General features: G+C 35.2%; 1 protein-coding gene and 1 pseudogene across 2 annotated transcripts in view; both read right to left on the reverse strand.

The window, feature by feature from the left end:
- The window catches only part of LOC107567268 (uncharacterized), a 15,515-nt pseudogene extending 7,587 nt beyond the window's left edge, over nt 1-7,928 (reverse strand).
- Nucleotides 7,929-10,672: 2,744 nt separating this feature from the next.
- LOC107567276 (protein phosphatase 1A-like) overlaps nt 10,673-14,174 on the reverse strand; it is a 24,904-nt gene continuing 21,402 nt past the window's right edge. Inside the window, exons 2-6 of one of the 2 annotated variants that reach the window (XR_001606618.1) lie at nt 12,104-12,221; nt 11,874-11,988; nt 11,728-11,791; nt 11,277-11,577; nt 10,673-10,852 (exon numbers count right to left, since the gene is read on the reverse strand). Coding sequence is in view for 1 of the 2 variants with exons in the window: in XM_016252921.1 (XP_016108407.1) it covers nt 11,548-11,577; nt 11,728-11,791; nt 11,874-11,988; nt 12,104-12,221 (327 nt within the window). In the remaining variant the exon portion in view is untranslated. The other variant, XM_016252921.1, reaches the window with a different exon arrangement.

Below are 14,174 nucleotides of genomic sequence, written 5' to 3' on the forward strand. Positions count from 1 at the left end.
TAGTATGATACAGTAAATCTCTCATGGTTCCCTAAACCATAAATCGAACTACATTCTACATGTTGTTCATTTTCTGCAGTTAACTCATACTACTGATGCCATGATTTACATTGGTCTTATTTACTGTAAATAAAGGTGTTCCAGTTTGATGCGTCACAAAAAATGAAACCTTGATCATGGTTTTGGAGCAAAGGCCACATGTTGTACTAACAAAAGACTATGCTTCTATCCACAGGTTGAGAGCTGTAGTTCCAACCACAAAAGTTTGCGATGCCATTTGCCAATTTTGTTGCAATTATGGTTTATCGGGAAACACCAAATCATCGAACTACATTGATAATGACAGAACGTGTGTTCATAGTAGGCTAACAATACTTTTGGACTACAAACTAGGTAGGACCAGCAAACCAGTTTATAGGTTTCTGGAATCATTAGAAGAAGCACTGTGCAAGATTCAGTCCCCTGTAGAATTCAGTCTCCCTCAAACACCATACGATTACACAACATAACATGCACTGAACATGCTAGCTTAGCAGGCTTGCTGACTAGAGGCTATAATGCTGGACTGTTAGCTTAGCAGTCTAATGGCTAGAATAATGGCTTTAATTGGATGATTTCATAAAATCCTTTGGGGATTTTGCCGTCGATAAACTATTAGACTCAGTTCAGTGAAATGTCCACTCACGGTCCAGCTCGGCCAGTGTCCTTGTGGCATCTGCAGACTGGCCTCCATGGCCTCAGCCACCTCAGCAGGAGACAATGAATGGTGTAATGGGGAGGATCAGTGACATTACAACCAGCTTCACCAGTGAACCATTAACAGCAATGCTGGACACATTGAGTTCTGGATGATGATTTCATAAAATCCTTTGGGGATTTTGCTGTCGATAAACTATTAGACTCAGGTCAGTGAAATGTCCACTCACGGTCCAGCTCGGCCAGTGTCCTTGTGGCATCTGCAGACTGGCCTCCATGGCCTCAGCCACCTCAGCAGGAGACAATGAATGGTGTAATGGGGAGGATCAGTGACATTACAACCAGCTCCACCAGTGAACCATTAACAGCAATGCTGGACACATTGAGTTCTGGAAGAGTGTTACCCGTTTGCCTCACCATCAGTATTCTACAACGAGATAACCAGACCTCATTTATGTCGCCAAGACTTAAGCAAGTTTATATAGTAATAATTATTAGTCAGTTGCCAAGTTCAGTGCATGGGCTAGAAATGAATATGGAGTTAATCTCAATATAAAATGATGTTTATAATCTATTTTACTTCCATTTTTCATCAAGACTTGATTTTATCATGCAGGAAATGATTTTGCTTCAATGCCAGTCTGAGTTCAGCTGACAAACATGATACCTTTCGTCATCTTGTGAATTAAACTTTTGCATCAGCACACTACACTCCATTAGGGTCTGTGAATCATAAATACACGTCAATTTTTAAGCAGATCCTGGGCATGGGCTCACCATATCATGTCTCCAAGAAAAACCCACACACATTTTCCACAAAACAAGACATGTCAGTGTGTTTTCAGTTTTACCTTTGCAGATAAGGTTGCGTCTGACCCTGATAGACCATGCTCCAGCCAATGCCTTAATGAATACTGGAGTGGAAAATAATACCACATGAACAATAATAAACAAAAGGTAGGCAGAAATATCGACATGAAACAAAAATCCTGATCGCATGAATCTGTCATTTATCTACTGACAAGTTGCCACAATAACATATTTTGTATTCATCATATTTAAAAATTACGTACCACCTACATTAAACCCATACTCTAAACTTAACTAATAGCGTTAAAAAAGCAAGCGTGAGATAAAAACACAGAAGCAACTTTGCTTTTTTTTTTTTTTAGCTTGCTTCTACAAGTCTTTGAGCTTTTTTATTGTAACTTGTGTTTCATCGGAAAAAGCCAAAAGCGCTCCGCGTTGCACCAGGTGAGCTAACGAGCAAGTTTACTACATCAGAAAAGCCATACAAATGGAGCTGGTTGTGTAATGCAAACATCTAAATGCGTTAGTTTAGAAATCATGCACGGTGGTAAAAGTGTTTTGAGGTCACAGTAGCCTTACAAAGAAGTCTTTATTAATTGATAATCTGCCCCGTAATTGTAATTTGTGTGAAAATGAATTAAAATAGTTGTCTGTTTTACTGCCAAACTAGTGTTTACTTCAGCTGGATACATACAGTGAATTTTATATGTGTTGAAAAAATAATACACACTCCTGCTGATATCTTGCAGTATAAATATCCAGTATATACAGTATGTAATATTCCTTACTTGAATGTACTTTGATGGACTGGACCAAACATCAGTGCCATTACCTGACTCCTGCTCAAACAGATCCAGCTCACAAAGGTCCAGGATTACTCTCACACCTGAACCATATACAAATTCACTGGATCAGTTAATATTGCTTTATTACAACCAACATAGCCTAACATTGCTTAAAGGGATAAATCACCCAAAAATGAAAATTACGCCATGATTTACTCACCCTCAAGCCATCCTAGGTGTATATGACTTTCTTCTTTCAGATGAATACAATCAGAGTTATATAACAAATGCCCTGGCCCTTCCAAGCTTTATAATGGCAGTGAATGGGTGTTGAGATTTTGAAGTCCAATAAAGTGCGTCCATCCATCATAAAACGTGATCAACATGGCTCCCGGGGTTAATAAAGGCCTTCTGAAGCGAAGCGCTGCATTTGTGTTAGAAAAATATCCATATTTAAAACTTTAGAAACCCTGATCTCTAGCTTCCACAAACCGTCGTATGCATGTTCACGAGAGAGTGGCGCTCCAGCGGATGATGTAGGCAAATGTAATGACGGAAGTGCAGAAGAGAGAGCAAAACAAACCACTGAATTCGAAGTACAGAATAAGGATTTGTAAAAAAAAATGTCAGAGGATTTCGATATAAGCCGAAAGGAGACTGGTTTTCCTTTGCTGTAAACACAACTTGTTTCCCGCAAGACTAGCATATTCTCACCGGAGCTTACGCTATACCTACGTCATCTGCTCCATCGCCACTTCACTTCAGAAGGCCTTTATTAACTCCCCCTGAGCCGTGTGGAGTCATTTTTTTATGATGGATGGATGCACTTTATTGGACTTGTATAATCAATATCTTAAACCCCATTGACTGCCATTATAAAGCTTGGCAGTGAAGAGCCAGGACATTTTTTTATTTAATTCTGACTGTTTTCATCTGAAAGAAGAAAGTCATATACACCTAGGGTGGCTTGAGGGTGAGTAAATCATTGGGTAATTTTCATTTTTGGGTGAACTATCTTTTTATGTGCAAAAATTCTACTTCGGTTTGTTTTCACCATTGTTTAACAAGCACAAAGGGATTTACAGTAGCCCCAAAAGGTGTTGGCATGAGATAACAAAATTAAAAGCCAAGCACACATTTTAAGAACATTTCACAAAAGATATAAAAGGAAAAAGCATGTGAACACTTTGTGCTTGTGAATGTGAAACATCCACACTTACGCTATACATGAGGAGAACTATGAGAACTTGTAATTAGTAATTAGTTAACATTGGCTATGAAAAATTTGCATCATTTATTTGCACATGCCACTTTTTATGTTTTTTTTAATACAATGATTTTCAGACATGGCTTAAGCGTCTAATTACTTTGAGATCAGTGTGCAGTGAGAGTGGAGAAGACTGATGCAATGTGACTAAACAGCACCATCTAGTGAATGGCAAAGGTAGCAAAATCCTGATCCACCTACATGCAGATAAAATATTTAATGAAAACTTTTCATTTTATGAAAGAGTGAATGCCAGTAAAACTACCAAACTAAAATCAAGTGCATTTTCTTTAATAATGAATGTATACGTACCTGCTTTGCGGCTTTCTGTGATAAGCTGTGTGATTTGTGGAAGCGTGTCCAGACTTTGGTCGATCTCTGTTAGGTTGGGAGGGGAGATGTCACGTTGGAACAACCCCTCCAGGATCACTGCCCTGACCCCCAGTGACTTCAGATACAGCAGCCGCTCGGACACACCTGAATGAGAGTCATACACCATCATGTTGGGCTTCACAACTGGAATTTCATTGCTGTTTACAAGTATTAGGCCGACTGTACAGTCAATTCTGTGCTGATCACATTCAATCACTGCACCACATGTATATGCACAACACTTCACAATTATACCACGTTGGTTTTATTGTTTTATCAGTAGTTGAGTTATTAGTGGGTCACTCTCAGGAAACAGTGCCATTGGTGTGTTACTGTATGTGTGTCCTACTATTGATATAATTTATATAAATTTGTATAAAATAAATTTTAAATAAAACTTTTTTTTTTAATATTAATGGGAATATCAGTAGTACTAAATACTTTATTATAATATACTATATCTAAATTAAATATATTGTTAATCTTTCTATAAGTTTTAATGTCATATATAGAATTCATATATTAAATTACAATTATATTTCAAAATGAAATTATGAAAACATGCCCTGTTTCGTTTATGTTAATTTTTTTAACACAAGTGAATAAGGTGGTGTAAGGCAATGATATTTATCAGCTGAAGCTTTAGACATTTTTGCACTGATATTCAACCCCGTAATATTCAACTTCAAAATATTTTGAATGAAGGACTGACATGAGAAATGTCATAGGTTACTATTTTCAATACATTTGCATTTAGTCATTTAGCAGACATTATTTTATTAAATAATAATTTAATAAAATGATAAAACAATCATAACATATATAGATTATTAAAAAAATCTACATTTTATATATATATATATGTGTGTGTGTGTGTGTGTGTGTATGTGTGTGTGTGTGTGTGTGTGTGTGTGTGTGTGTGTGTGTGTTACAACAAAATATATATGATTTATACATAATGACAATTATCATAAAAAATCCATAACAATTTCATAAAATACGGCACAATGTACTATATTAATATAAAATATTTTCCATATTGATTTTTTACAGGTGTTTTAACTGTATTTTGAATTTTGCACTGCATTGTGTTGTTTTACTTTTCTTTTTTTTTCTTTTTTTTTTGTACAGTACACATAAGAACCACTTTTGGTTCCCCAAAGAAGCAATAGAAAAGTTCTTAAAAAAAGAAAAACGAAAAAAAAAGAACATCTTAGTGTAAAGAACCCCTTTCTACTATAAGGAATCTTTTGTCCAGATTCGACCGATTTTAAAAGATCTTCACTGAACCAAAGATGTCAAACAACCTTTTTTTAAGAGTGTTGACATTGTGTTAAATGTCCTGTGCTGTGGTTTCTGGAAACAATGCCTTAGACTTTGACATGCGGGAGTAATTTTAGGCTCCAGGATGGATGGATAAACGGTTTGAGTAGATGCTGTCATACTGCAATAATACTGCTGATGTACTGCTGACTACATACTGCAATAATATTGTAGATGTTTTAATGAACTCACTGCTGATACGGCTGACCTCGTCACTGTCTGCATCCATGAAGAGTGCAGGCTGTAGGCGGTAAAACACATCCTTCTGCCGAACTTTTGCATGTGTCTTTATATGTGTAAGTATCTCACAATACCACTATCAACACAAACAACCACAGCACTATTTAAAACATTTCAGATTTTTGCAGCTGATCAAAATCCCTGAAACGTTCACATATATTGTGTTTCTTCATCAATGATCATTTAAAAAGGTCATATAGTCATAAAAGATGTATCTTGTGAAGTCATTGAATAGATCAGGCATGGTGTATTTTTCATTCTTTGTTGAATATCTCTGGTGGAAGTTTGTAGCATGAAATAACATACATTAACTGGTATAATTGTGCTAATGTGTCATGGATCTGTTGCAGACTTTACTCATTTAATCTCAAAGCTTCTGTCAAAGCAAAACAGCATTCCCATTTTAAAAAATTAGGAAATAGATACTGAAAATATTTCAATACTATCAAGTCGATAGAGATTAATAGGAAAGTGATTTTTGTATCATTTATATACTAGTTTTGGTTAATATTTTGAATTTAATATTTTTTTGAAATATTTTCTGATTATCTACTGAGTTTTAGTCAATTTGTTTAGTCATTTTTATTATTTTTTTTATATGTCTACAGTTTTTATTCAATTTTATTTTTTAGTTGTAGTAGTGTATTTAGTTTGAATTAATTTAGTACTTCGACTTGAAGTAAACAAAAATGACAAATTTTGCTGAAATGTAAAAAAGTATTTTATTTATTTTTATTTTTTTATTTTTTTCAAATAATGATTTTTTTCCCTTTTAGTTTTTAATGTCAATAACCTTGATTAGCCGTTATGGGAACCAGTTATTCTGATTGATATTTGTTTGATATTATGAATCATGAATAAAATGAATCATAAATTAGAATGTATTATTAATAATTATCTGAATTATTAAAATACTATAATATGACTATAAAGGTCATATTATTACATACATAACTATTACTAATATTAATATTATATAAATGTGTCTTCTAAATGTGTGTTCTGTTGTCAAATAAACATTAGTTTCTTCTGTTTTGAAGTCTGCTGTCAAGCCCGCTGGCCGTTCCATTGTCGAGCCCGCTGGTCAATTCACTCCCAAGCCCTCCGCTGACAGCAGCTGTCTCCTTCACCTCTGCTCAAAGGAGGAGAATTCAGAGAAAAAGACTGTTGGCTCCAGCCCCTGAGTTCGCTCCAGTATCGTCTCCAGCCCCTGAGTTTGCTCCAGTGTTGGCTCCAGCCCATGAGTCTGCTCCAGTATCGGCTCCAGTCCCCAAGTGAAGCCCAGAGACGGCTCCTGTTCCCACGTCCAGCCCAGAGAGGGCCCCTGTTCCCAAGTCCAGCCCAGAGAGGGCTCCCGTTCCCAAGTCCAGCCATTTCTTAGGGGACTAACACGTTATGACACATTTAACTAATAACAATTTATTTATTACTTTATCTATGAATCATATAGAATGTTCATTAGTTGTTGATGTAGTAATCATTAATAAATGGTTTGTTTCTTCATGAGTTAAACATTAACTTGTGATTATCTGTGCATATAGTTAAGCATGGATTAATTCATATTTGTGCACCTGTATTGTAAAGTGTTACCATTTTATTTTGGCCCATTATGACTAATATAAATTGTGTGCAAATTTGTGTGTCCAAACTTCTCGAGCCTTTGTAGAGAATGAAATATTCTGAAGAAACATAAGCTTCATGAATTTCTGTTGCTCAGAGGGCTATAACAGATATGAAATCTGTAATACTAATGTTAGGAGCCACAGGATCTAATCTTTTTCCAATTGGTCAGTATAAATGATTGAATAACTTAACATATACTATATAAATGCATATTAACTTATGTTGTGCCTTTTCAGAAAAGCATGCATTTCTGTAAACTGTTGACAGGATACAATGCACACAAAAAGTATTTGGACAATTCATCCACTCATCTACGGTGGCCGAGAGAGCTCAATGTGCTGCAACTTCAGAAAACACATGCAAACAGAAAAAGCACCTAAATCAAGAAAACATCTTTATCAGTTTGACAGCAGGTGCTGCAAATTCTCACAATGCAAACGCACTGCAAATGTTTGTATGTATTCAGCACTTGGATGCTGCAAAAATACTGCAGTCCAACTGCAAAGGCCATAAAGGTCAAATAAAACTAAATGAATAGCATGTTACAGTACACTCAAATACTGTAAGTTATGCAATTGTAAAATCAGGGTCAATGAGAGAGTCATTCTGTCTCAGCATCATGTCTTTGTGCTTGAGTCCGGCCTGATGACTTTGTCCACATCACAAGTAATGTTGTCTTTTTTTGCTAGACAAATAGAAAAAAACCCTCTGGTCTGACAGAACCAGCCTTGATAACACTCTCTAAACCTAACTCTTTCTCTCCTCATCCTATTGCTCCACATCCTCCACTTCTTACATGTACTCTTCCTCATCTCCTTCTCAGACTGACTGCCAAATTTAATTTGTAACCATTTTTTATATGTACTGCATTTTTGCAGAACTGAGAAATGACTGCCTAGAGATATAGCTAGTCATGTGTCAGGAGACCAAGAAACTTTTACTGTACTGTATTGTGATGCATACCAAGTTCATACAATTCTTTGGTATTTGAACTTTTCATGCTTTTCATTTACTACAAGATTACTTTACAGTAGTAAAATGAAATCTATTTTTTTTCCCAAAAGTTCATTGCTGCATTGTACATTGAGCTGCAAAAAAAAGTTTTTTGTTACAGTGTTATTGATCTCAGTGTCCTCTGGGCAGGCAGTAGTAAAATGAAATCTATTTTTTTTCCCCAAAAGTTCATTGCTGCATTGTACATTGAGCTGCAAAAAAAAGTTTTTTGTTACAGTGTTATTGATCTCAGTGTCAGTGGCAGGAAAGTCATCTGTGTATTTGAATTGTGTGTAAGATTTACAGTTTTTTCAACTGCTTACACACAAAATCTTTACTTGTCACACAATTTCTGAAACCTGACACAAAACACCAGAACCACACACCAAATCTGCAAAACCATACACTAATTCTCAGCCTTTGACTCAGTTTTCAATTTCATAAAACACTTTTTGCAAAACACAACACACAATTCTTTATAACACACACAAATCTAACAATGAATTAATATTATGGCAAAGGTGTTTGCAAATGTTTGCTTTTGAGACGTGTTTGTGATATTTTGAATGCAGTGCTTCGTTTTGCAAGAGATGTGAGGCATTAGGTGGGGGGAGTGAATGGACAGCGCTCTCTCCCACCTTCACTACCACGACTGAGGTAGGTATTGAGCAAGGCACCGAACCCCCAACTGCTCCCCGGGTGCTGCTGCTCTGGGTGTGTTCACGGTGTGTGTGTGCACTTTGGATGGGATAAATGCAGAGCACTAATTCCGAGTATGGGTCACCGTACTTGGCCACATGTCATGTCACTTTTTTTTTCACTTTTTTTTTTTTAAACGTAAATGGTTTGGTCAGTTAGCTGTTCTAGATGTTTGCTAAAGTGTTGCTATAGTTGGTTGCTAGGATATTCTGGGTGGTTGCTAGGCTCTTGCTATGCAGTTGCTGCGGTGTTGTTAGAGTATATGGTTGATAGAGTTTGTTCTGCGTGATTACAGATATTCCCACCTCTGTTAATAACAGAAAATCAAACATTGTTTTCAAAACTGATCCAGTTTCAGTGTTTTGATATCATTGTATTTCTTCCTAATGTTAGGCAATTCAAAAGTTTCCGTTGCTCTTAAACTTGCACTAAAACGTGATTTATACCATCTAAGTAGCCTATGTAACTTTAATAGTACCGCATGTCTTCTTTAGTGATACAAGCTCAGAAACATTTATAACCTGTTTAAGTTTTTTATATTGTATATTGACTTGGTGCCATAATGGATATTGAAATGTTATTTATTTTTCATTTTAAACAGTATAGATGAAACTATGCATGGGGGCTTGCTTTGGTGTTGCCACCCCCCATAGACCCCATGCCACCCCTTTGCCACCCTAAAAATTATTTGCTAGATCCGCCCGAGCATTTGCAGCGCGTGTGTTGTCAAAGTTGTTTTCTTAATTTGCAGGTGCTTTTTTCTATTTGCAGCACGTTTCTTTATTGGGTTGTGTTGTGAGCATTTGCAGTGCGTGTGTTGTCAAATTGATTAAGTTGTTTTCTTAATTTGCAGGTGTTTTTTCTATTTGCAGCACGTTGAGCTCTCTCGGCCACCGTACTCATCATTAATGAACATATACTGTAAAACACAACTTCTGAGCTCTTCATGTATGATTTCATAACAATTTAGACTCATAAAAATGACAGAGACATTGAGTGCTTTTATACAAAACAGGGGTTTATCAGCATTTGCAGCGCGTGTGTTGTCAAAGTTGTTTTGTTAATTTGCAGGTGCTTTTTTCTATTTGCAGCACGTTTCTTTATTAGGTTGTGTTGTGAGCATTTGCAGTGCGTGTGTTGTCAAATTGATGAAGTTGTTTTCTTAATTTGCAGGTGTTTTTTGGCTATTTGCAGTGTGTTTCTTTATTTGGTTGTGTTGTGAGCATTTGCAGTGCGTGTGTTGTCAAATTGATGAAGTTGTTTTTAATTTGCAGGTGTTTTTTCTATTTGCAGCGCATTGAGCTCTCTCGGCCACTGTACAAATCTGATCCTAGATCAGAATTCCTGATGTAAGGTGCAACATGCATGTAGATAAATCACCTGCCTAGTGGTTGAGTCTGCTGCAGGTGTTTTTTCTATTTGCAGCACGTTGAGCTCTCTCGGCCACCGTACTCATCACTAATGAACATATACTGTAAAACACAACTTCTGAGCTCTTCATGTATGATTTCATAACAATTTAGACTCATAAAAATGACAGAGACATTGAGTGCTTTTATACAAAACAGGGGTTTATCATGTTATTTATAATGAGATAAACTGATATGTTTACTCTAGCAAAAAGAGAGAGGCGAGAGAGAGAGAGAGAGAGAGAGAGAGAGAGAAGTTAATTTATAGTTCAAGTACCCTTTATCAAGTTTTACAGATGTTAGTTTTAATATATTGTGCAAGTTTGGTTATATAAATCTAAGCTCTCTGTAGGTAAAGAGAGCTTAACATCTATAATCAAATAAAAGAAACATTTATAATACACTTATGCAAATTATACATTGAGTCTTAAATAAGTAAATCTTGGGTAATGCAAGTGGATAGACAATCAAGTATTAATTTAATTTAATACATTTTTGCTAAAAACTTCAGCTCTGTGGCACATTTTTTTAAATGTGAGTGTTTATTGTAAATGAGAAATTTTCATGTGCCCTTGAAATCCTTAATCAAAAACACTTGCAATTCCATTTGGTGACACATCAGTTCCACACTTCACCTTTAAGTAAAGTACATGTATAATACACTTATGCAAATTATACATTGAGTCTTAAATAAGTAAATCTTGGGTAATTCGTGAAGACAGTCATGAAACAACCTATAACTGTAATATTACATATAATTATTTATTTAAATACATTTAGAAAAGTGTTACTTAAAAAGCTAACAAAGTACAGTTATTTAAAGGTGATGTGTGCAATTTTGTGTAATTCAGTGGGCTTGCTTTCTTTTATCCCATGCAAGTGGATAGACAATCAAGTATTAATTTAATTTAATACATTTTTGCTAAAAACTTCAGCTCTGTGGCACATTTTTTTAAATGTGAGTGTTTATTGTAAATGAGAAATTTTCATGTGCCCTTGAAATCCTTAATCAAAAACACTTGCAATTCCATTTGGTGACACATCAGTTCCACACTTCACCTTTAAGTAAAGTAAAAACTTTCTGTCTTCCATAAAACGCTTTACATAGCGTCAGTGTTAAATGCTTTACCTTCATGAAAGCAAATGATAAATCATCCTCTTCCTGTTATTTCTGTTTGTATGTTTACAATACACAACATTGATTTAAAAAAGAAATAGTTTGGCTAAACAATTTGACCTCTGTAAAGCAGGTGGCACAAATGTCCTCCTCACATTGATTATTACATCTACAGAGATTCAAGGCTCGATTCCATCTCCAACATAAAGGCCACTAGGTGGACTCATCAGAGCCGCCAATATCCTTAAATAATGACAAAATAATGGAGAATTGTTATTTGTAAAATGAACTTTAGCACTTTATATTTAAAGACACATTAAAAATCATATTAAAATCAAATAAAATGTTGATTAATTCATAAAGTATGGCTTTTTAACATGTGTTCATACATACCATCAGCTCAAGAGATCTAAAGGCTGCTGCATATTTCTGATATGCGCCAATTATGCAATCTTTCCTGCAGACAAACAAACCAGACATTGAGAGAACATATCTGAATGTTAGTCACTTATATACATAGTGTCCACAGTATCACTTACTTGCATGAGATTCCTCCACTTGGTGGGAGGCCGGGAATATCTTCAGACGCCAGGAATTTCATCACATAGAGCAGGTCAGGTTCCTGGTCTCTAGATCTGATCACGTTAATGATCTCTGAGTAACATAAAAGGAAAAAAAATATACAAAATCTGACATTTATAGAGCTATTTTATCTAATATAGTGTTTAAATTGCATCTTATTTTATATCGAATGAATTGGTGAAATTACCTGCCACTTTTTGCTCAATGATGTGCTCTAACTCTGCCTCCTGTTGCAGTGCCTCTGGGGTCACCTTGGGGGCGCCGTCGAAGCAGATAATGATAATGCTGATGTTGTCTAAACTTCCCTGCGAGGTAAGAATTTAAAATCCTGCTCACAAAAATCAACTAAACAAATTCGAGTAGGTCAGTGTACTTAAATAATACTAGAAAATGCTAATACATAAATATATTGAGCTCATGAATTAAGATTAAGTATGCTCATAGGTAGCTAATGCCAGTTATAAACCAAAGGAGCTCTTGGCCTGGTCGAGTAGCTGGTTGTAACTCTGGATATCTCTTAACCTGCAGTCTGAATCTATCTTGTAATCTCCTCTCGCTCTCTCCTATTATATAGCAGTATCTACATAGAACGGGTCAAGGTGATTCTATTATCTTCCTCACCTCAACATGTGGCAGGGAAATATCATTATATAATATTACATAACCAAGATGCCTAATCATTTTACGTAACAAGGCATTCCTAAACTTGCTTAATATTTTAGAAGGTGACGGAGTTACTGGCAATTCAATATCGACTTTGCATCAGACTTGAGTTATTGTCTTGCCGGTCATGGGCTAATGACTAGCAATAAATGAAAGCATATTGATGCAATGATTCTCATACAGTGAGAAAAAAAATTGACACTCAGTTTTAGAAGCTATTTACTGTTTAGTGCCTGACTTTTTTTTTTAATCAGCATTACGTACATTTATTTTAAAGTTTATTCTTACCAAGAATTGCACACTTAGACAAGAAGAACCATTTAAAGCAATTAACCACAGATTGTTTGCTTTTAAGAGACATTTAGGGGTACACTCTTAAAAATAAAGGTGCTTCAAAAGGTTCTTCAAGCGATGCCATAGAAGAACCATTTTTGGTTCCACAAAGAACCATTCAGTCAAAGGTTCTTTAAAGAACCATCTCTTTCTTACCTTTTTGTAATCTGAAGAACCTTCTTTCGCCACAAAGAACCTTTTGTCAAACAGAAAGGTTCTTCAGATGTTAAAGGTTCTTTATGGAACCATTTAGACAAAAAAGTTCTTCTATGGCAAAAATAGTGGAAAATGTGTCTAGACTTTGTAATCTGTAGAAATAAGTACTAAATATTTAGCATCAAACGAAACAGAATAGACAATTTTTTGCCATTTTTATTAGTTTTTTTAATTCTGTTTAGTTTATTTGTATTCATAATTTTATTTAGCACATTTAATTCATTTCAATTCATTTTTATTTCAGTTGGTAATTTTTGTACTCCAGCTTATGTATTTCAGTAAGATTCCAAGGCAACAGTTTTTCAATTAATATTTATATTTTATATAATTTCAGCTATATTTCTATTAAAGAAAACAAAGTATAATAGTATCATAGTAATAACTATAATAGTTTTAGTTTTAAGTTTAGATGACTGTACTGAACATTTGTTTTATTTTTCAACTTTTTCATCTAATCTTTATATTTCATTTCATTTTTATTTCAGTTGGTAATTTTAGTACTCCAGCTTATGTAAGATTCCAAGGCAACAGTTTTTCAATTAATATTTATATTTTATATAATTTCAGCTATATTTATATTAAAGGGGTCATATGATGCTGCTAAAAAGAACATTATTTTGTGTATTTGGTGTAATGAAATGTGTTTATGCGGTTTAAGGTTAAAAAAACACATTATTTTCCACATAGTGTGCATTATTGTTTCTCCTCTATGCCCCGCCTTTCTGAAACGCGTCGATTTTTACAAAGCTCATCGGTCTGAAAAAGCGAGGTGTACTCTGATTGGCCAGCTATTCAGTGCATTATGATTGGCCAAAAAGCGTGTGACGGAAATGTTACGCCCCTACCATACTGTGATGATGCCCTGTCCGACCGGAGCGATGATTCAAAAACATGAAAACCCATTATAAACGAGGCATTTGTTGCATCCAGTGGGCACATAATTACGGATTATAATGACTTATACTGTCTTTTTACGCGTTGCGTTGCATCGCGCCGCGTAAACATAAAGCCATGTCTGCATTTGTGATCGGAGAAATGACAAACAA

Source organism: Sinocyclocheilus grahami, unplaced genomic scaffold, assembly GCF_001515645.1.
Source record: "Sinocyclocheilus grahami isolate Dianchi unplaced genomic scaffold, SAMN03320097.WGS_v1.1 scaffold1139.1, whole genome shotgun sequence".
NCBI lineage: Eukaryota > Metazoa > Chordata > Actinopteri > Cypriniformes > Cyprinidae > Sinocyclocheilus > Sinocyclocheilus grahami.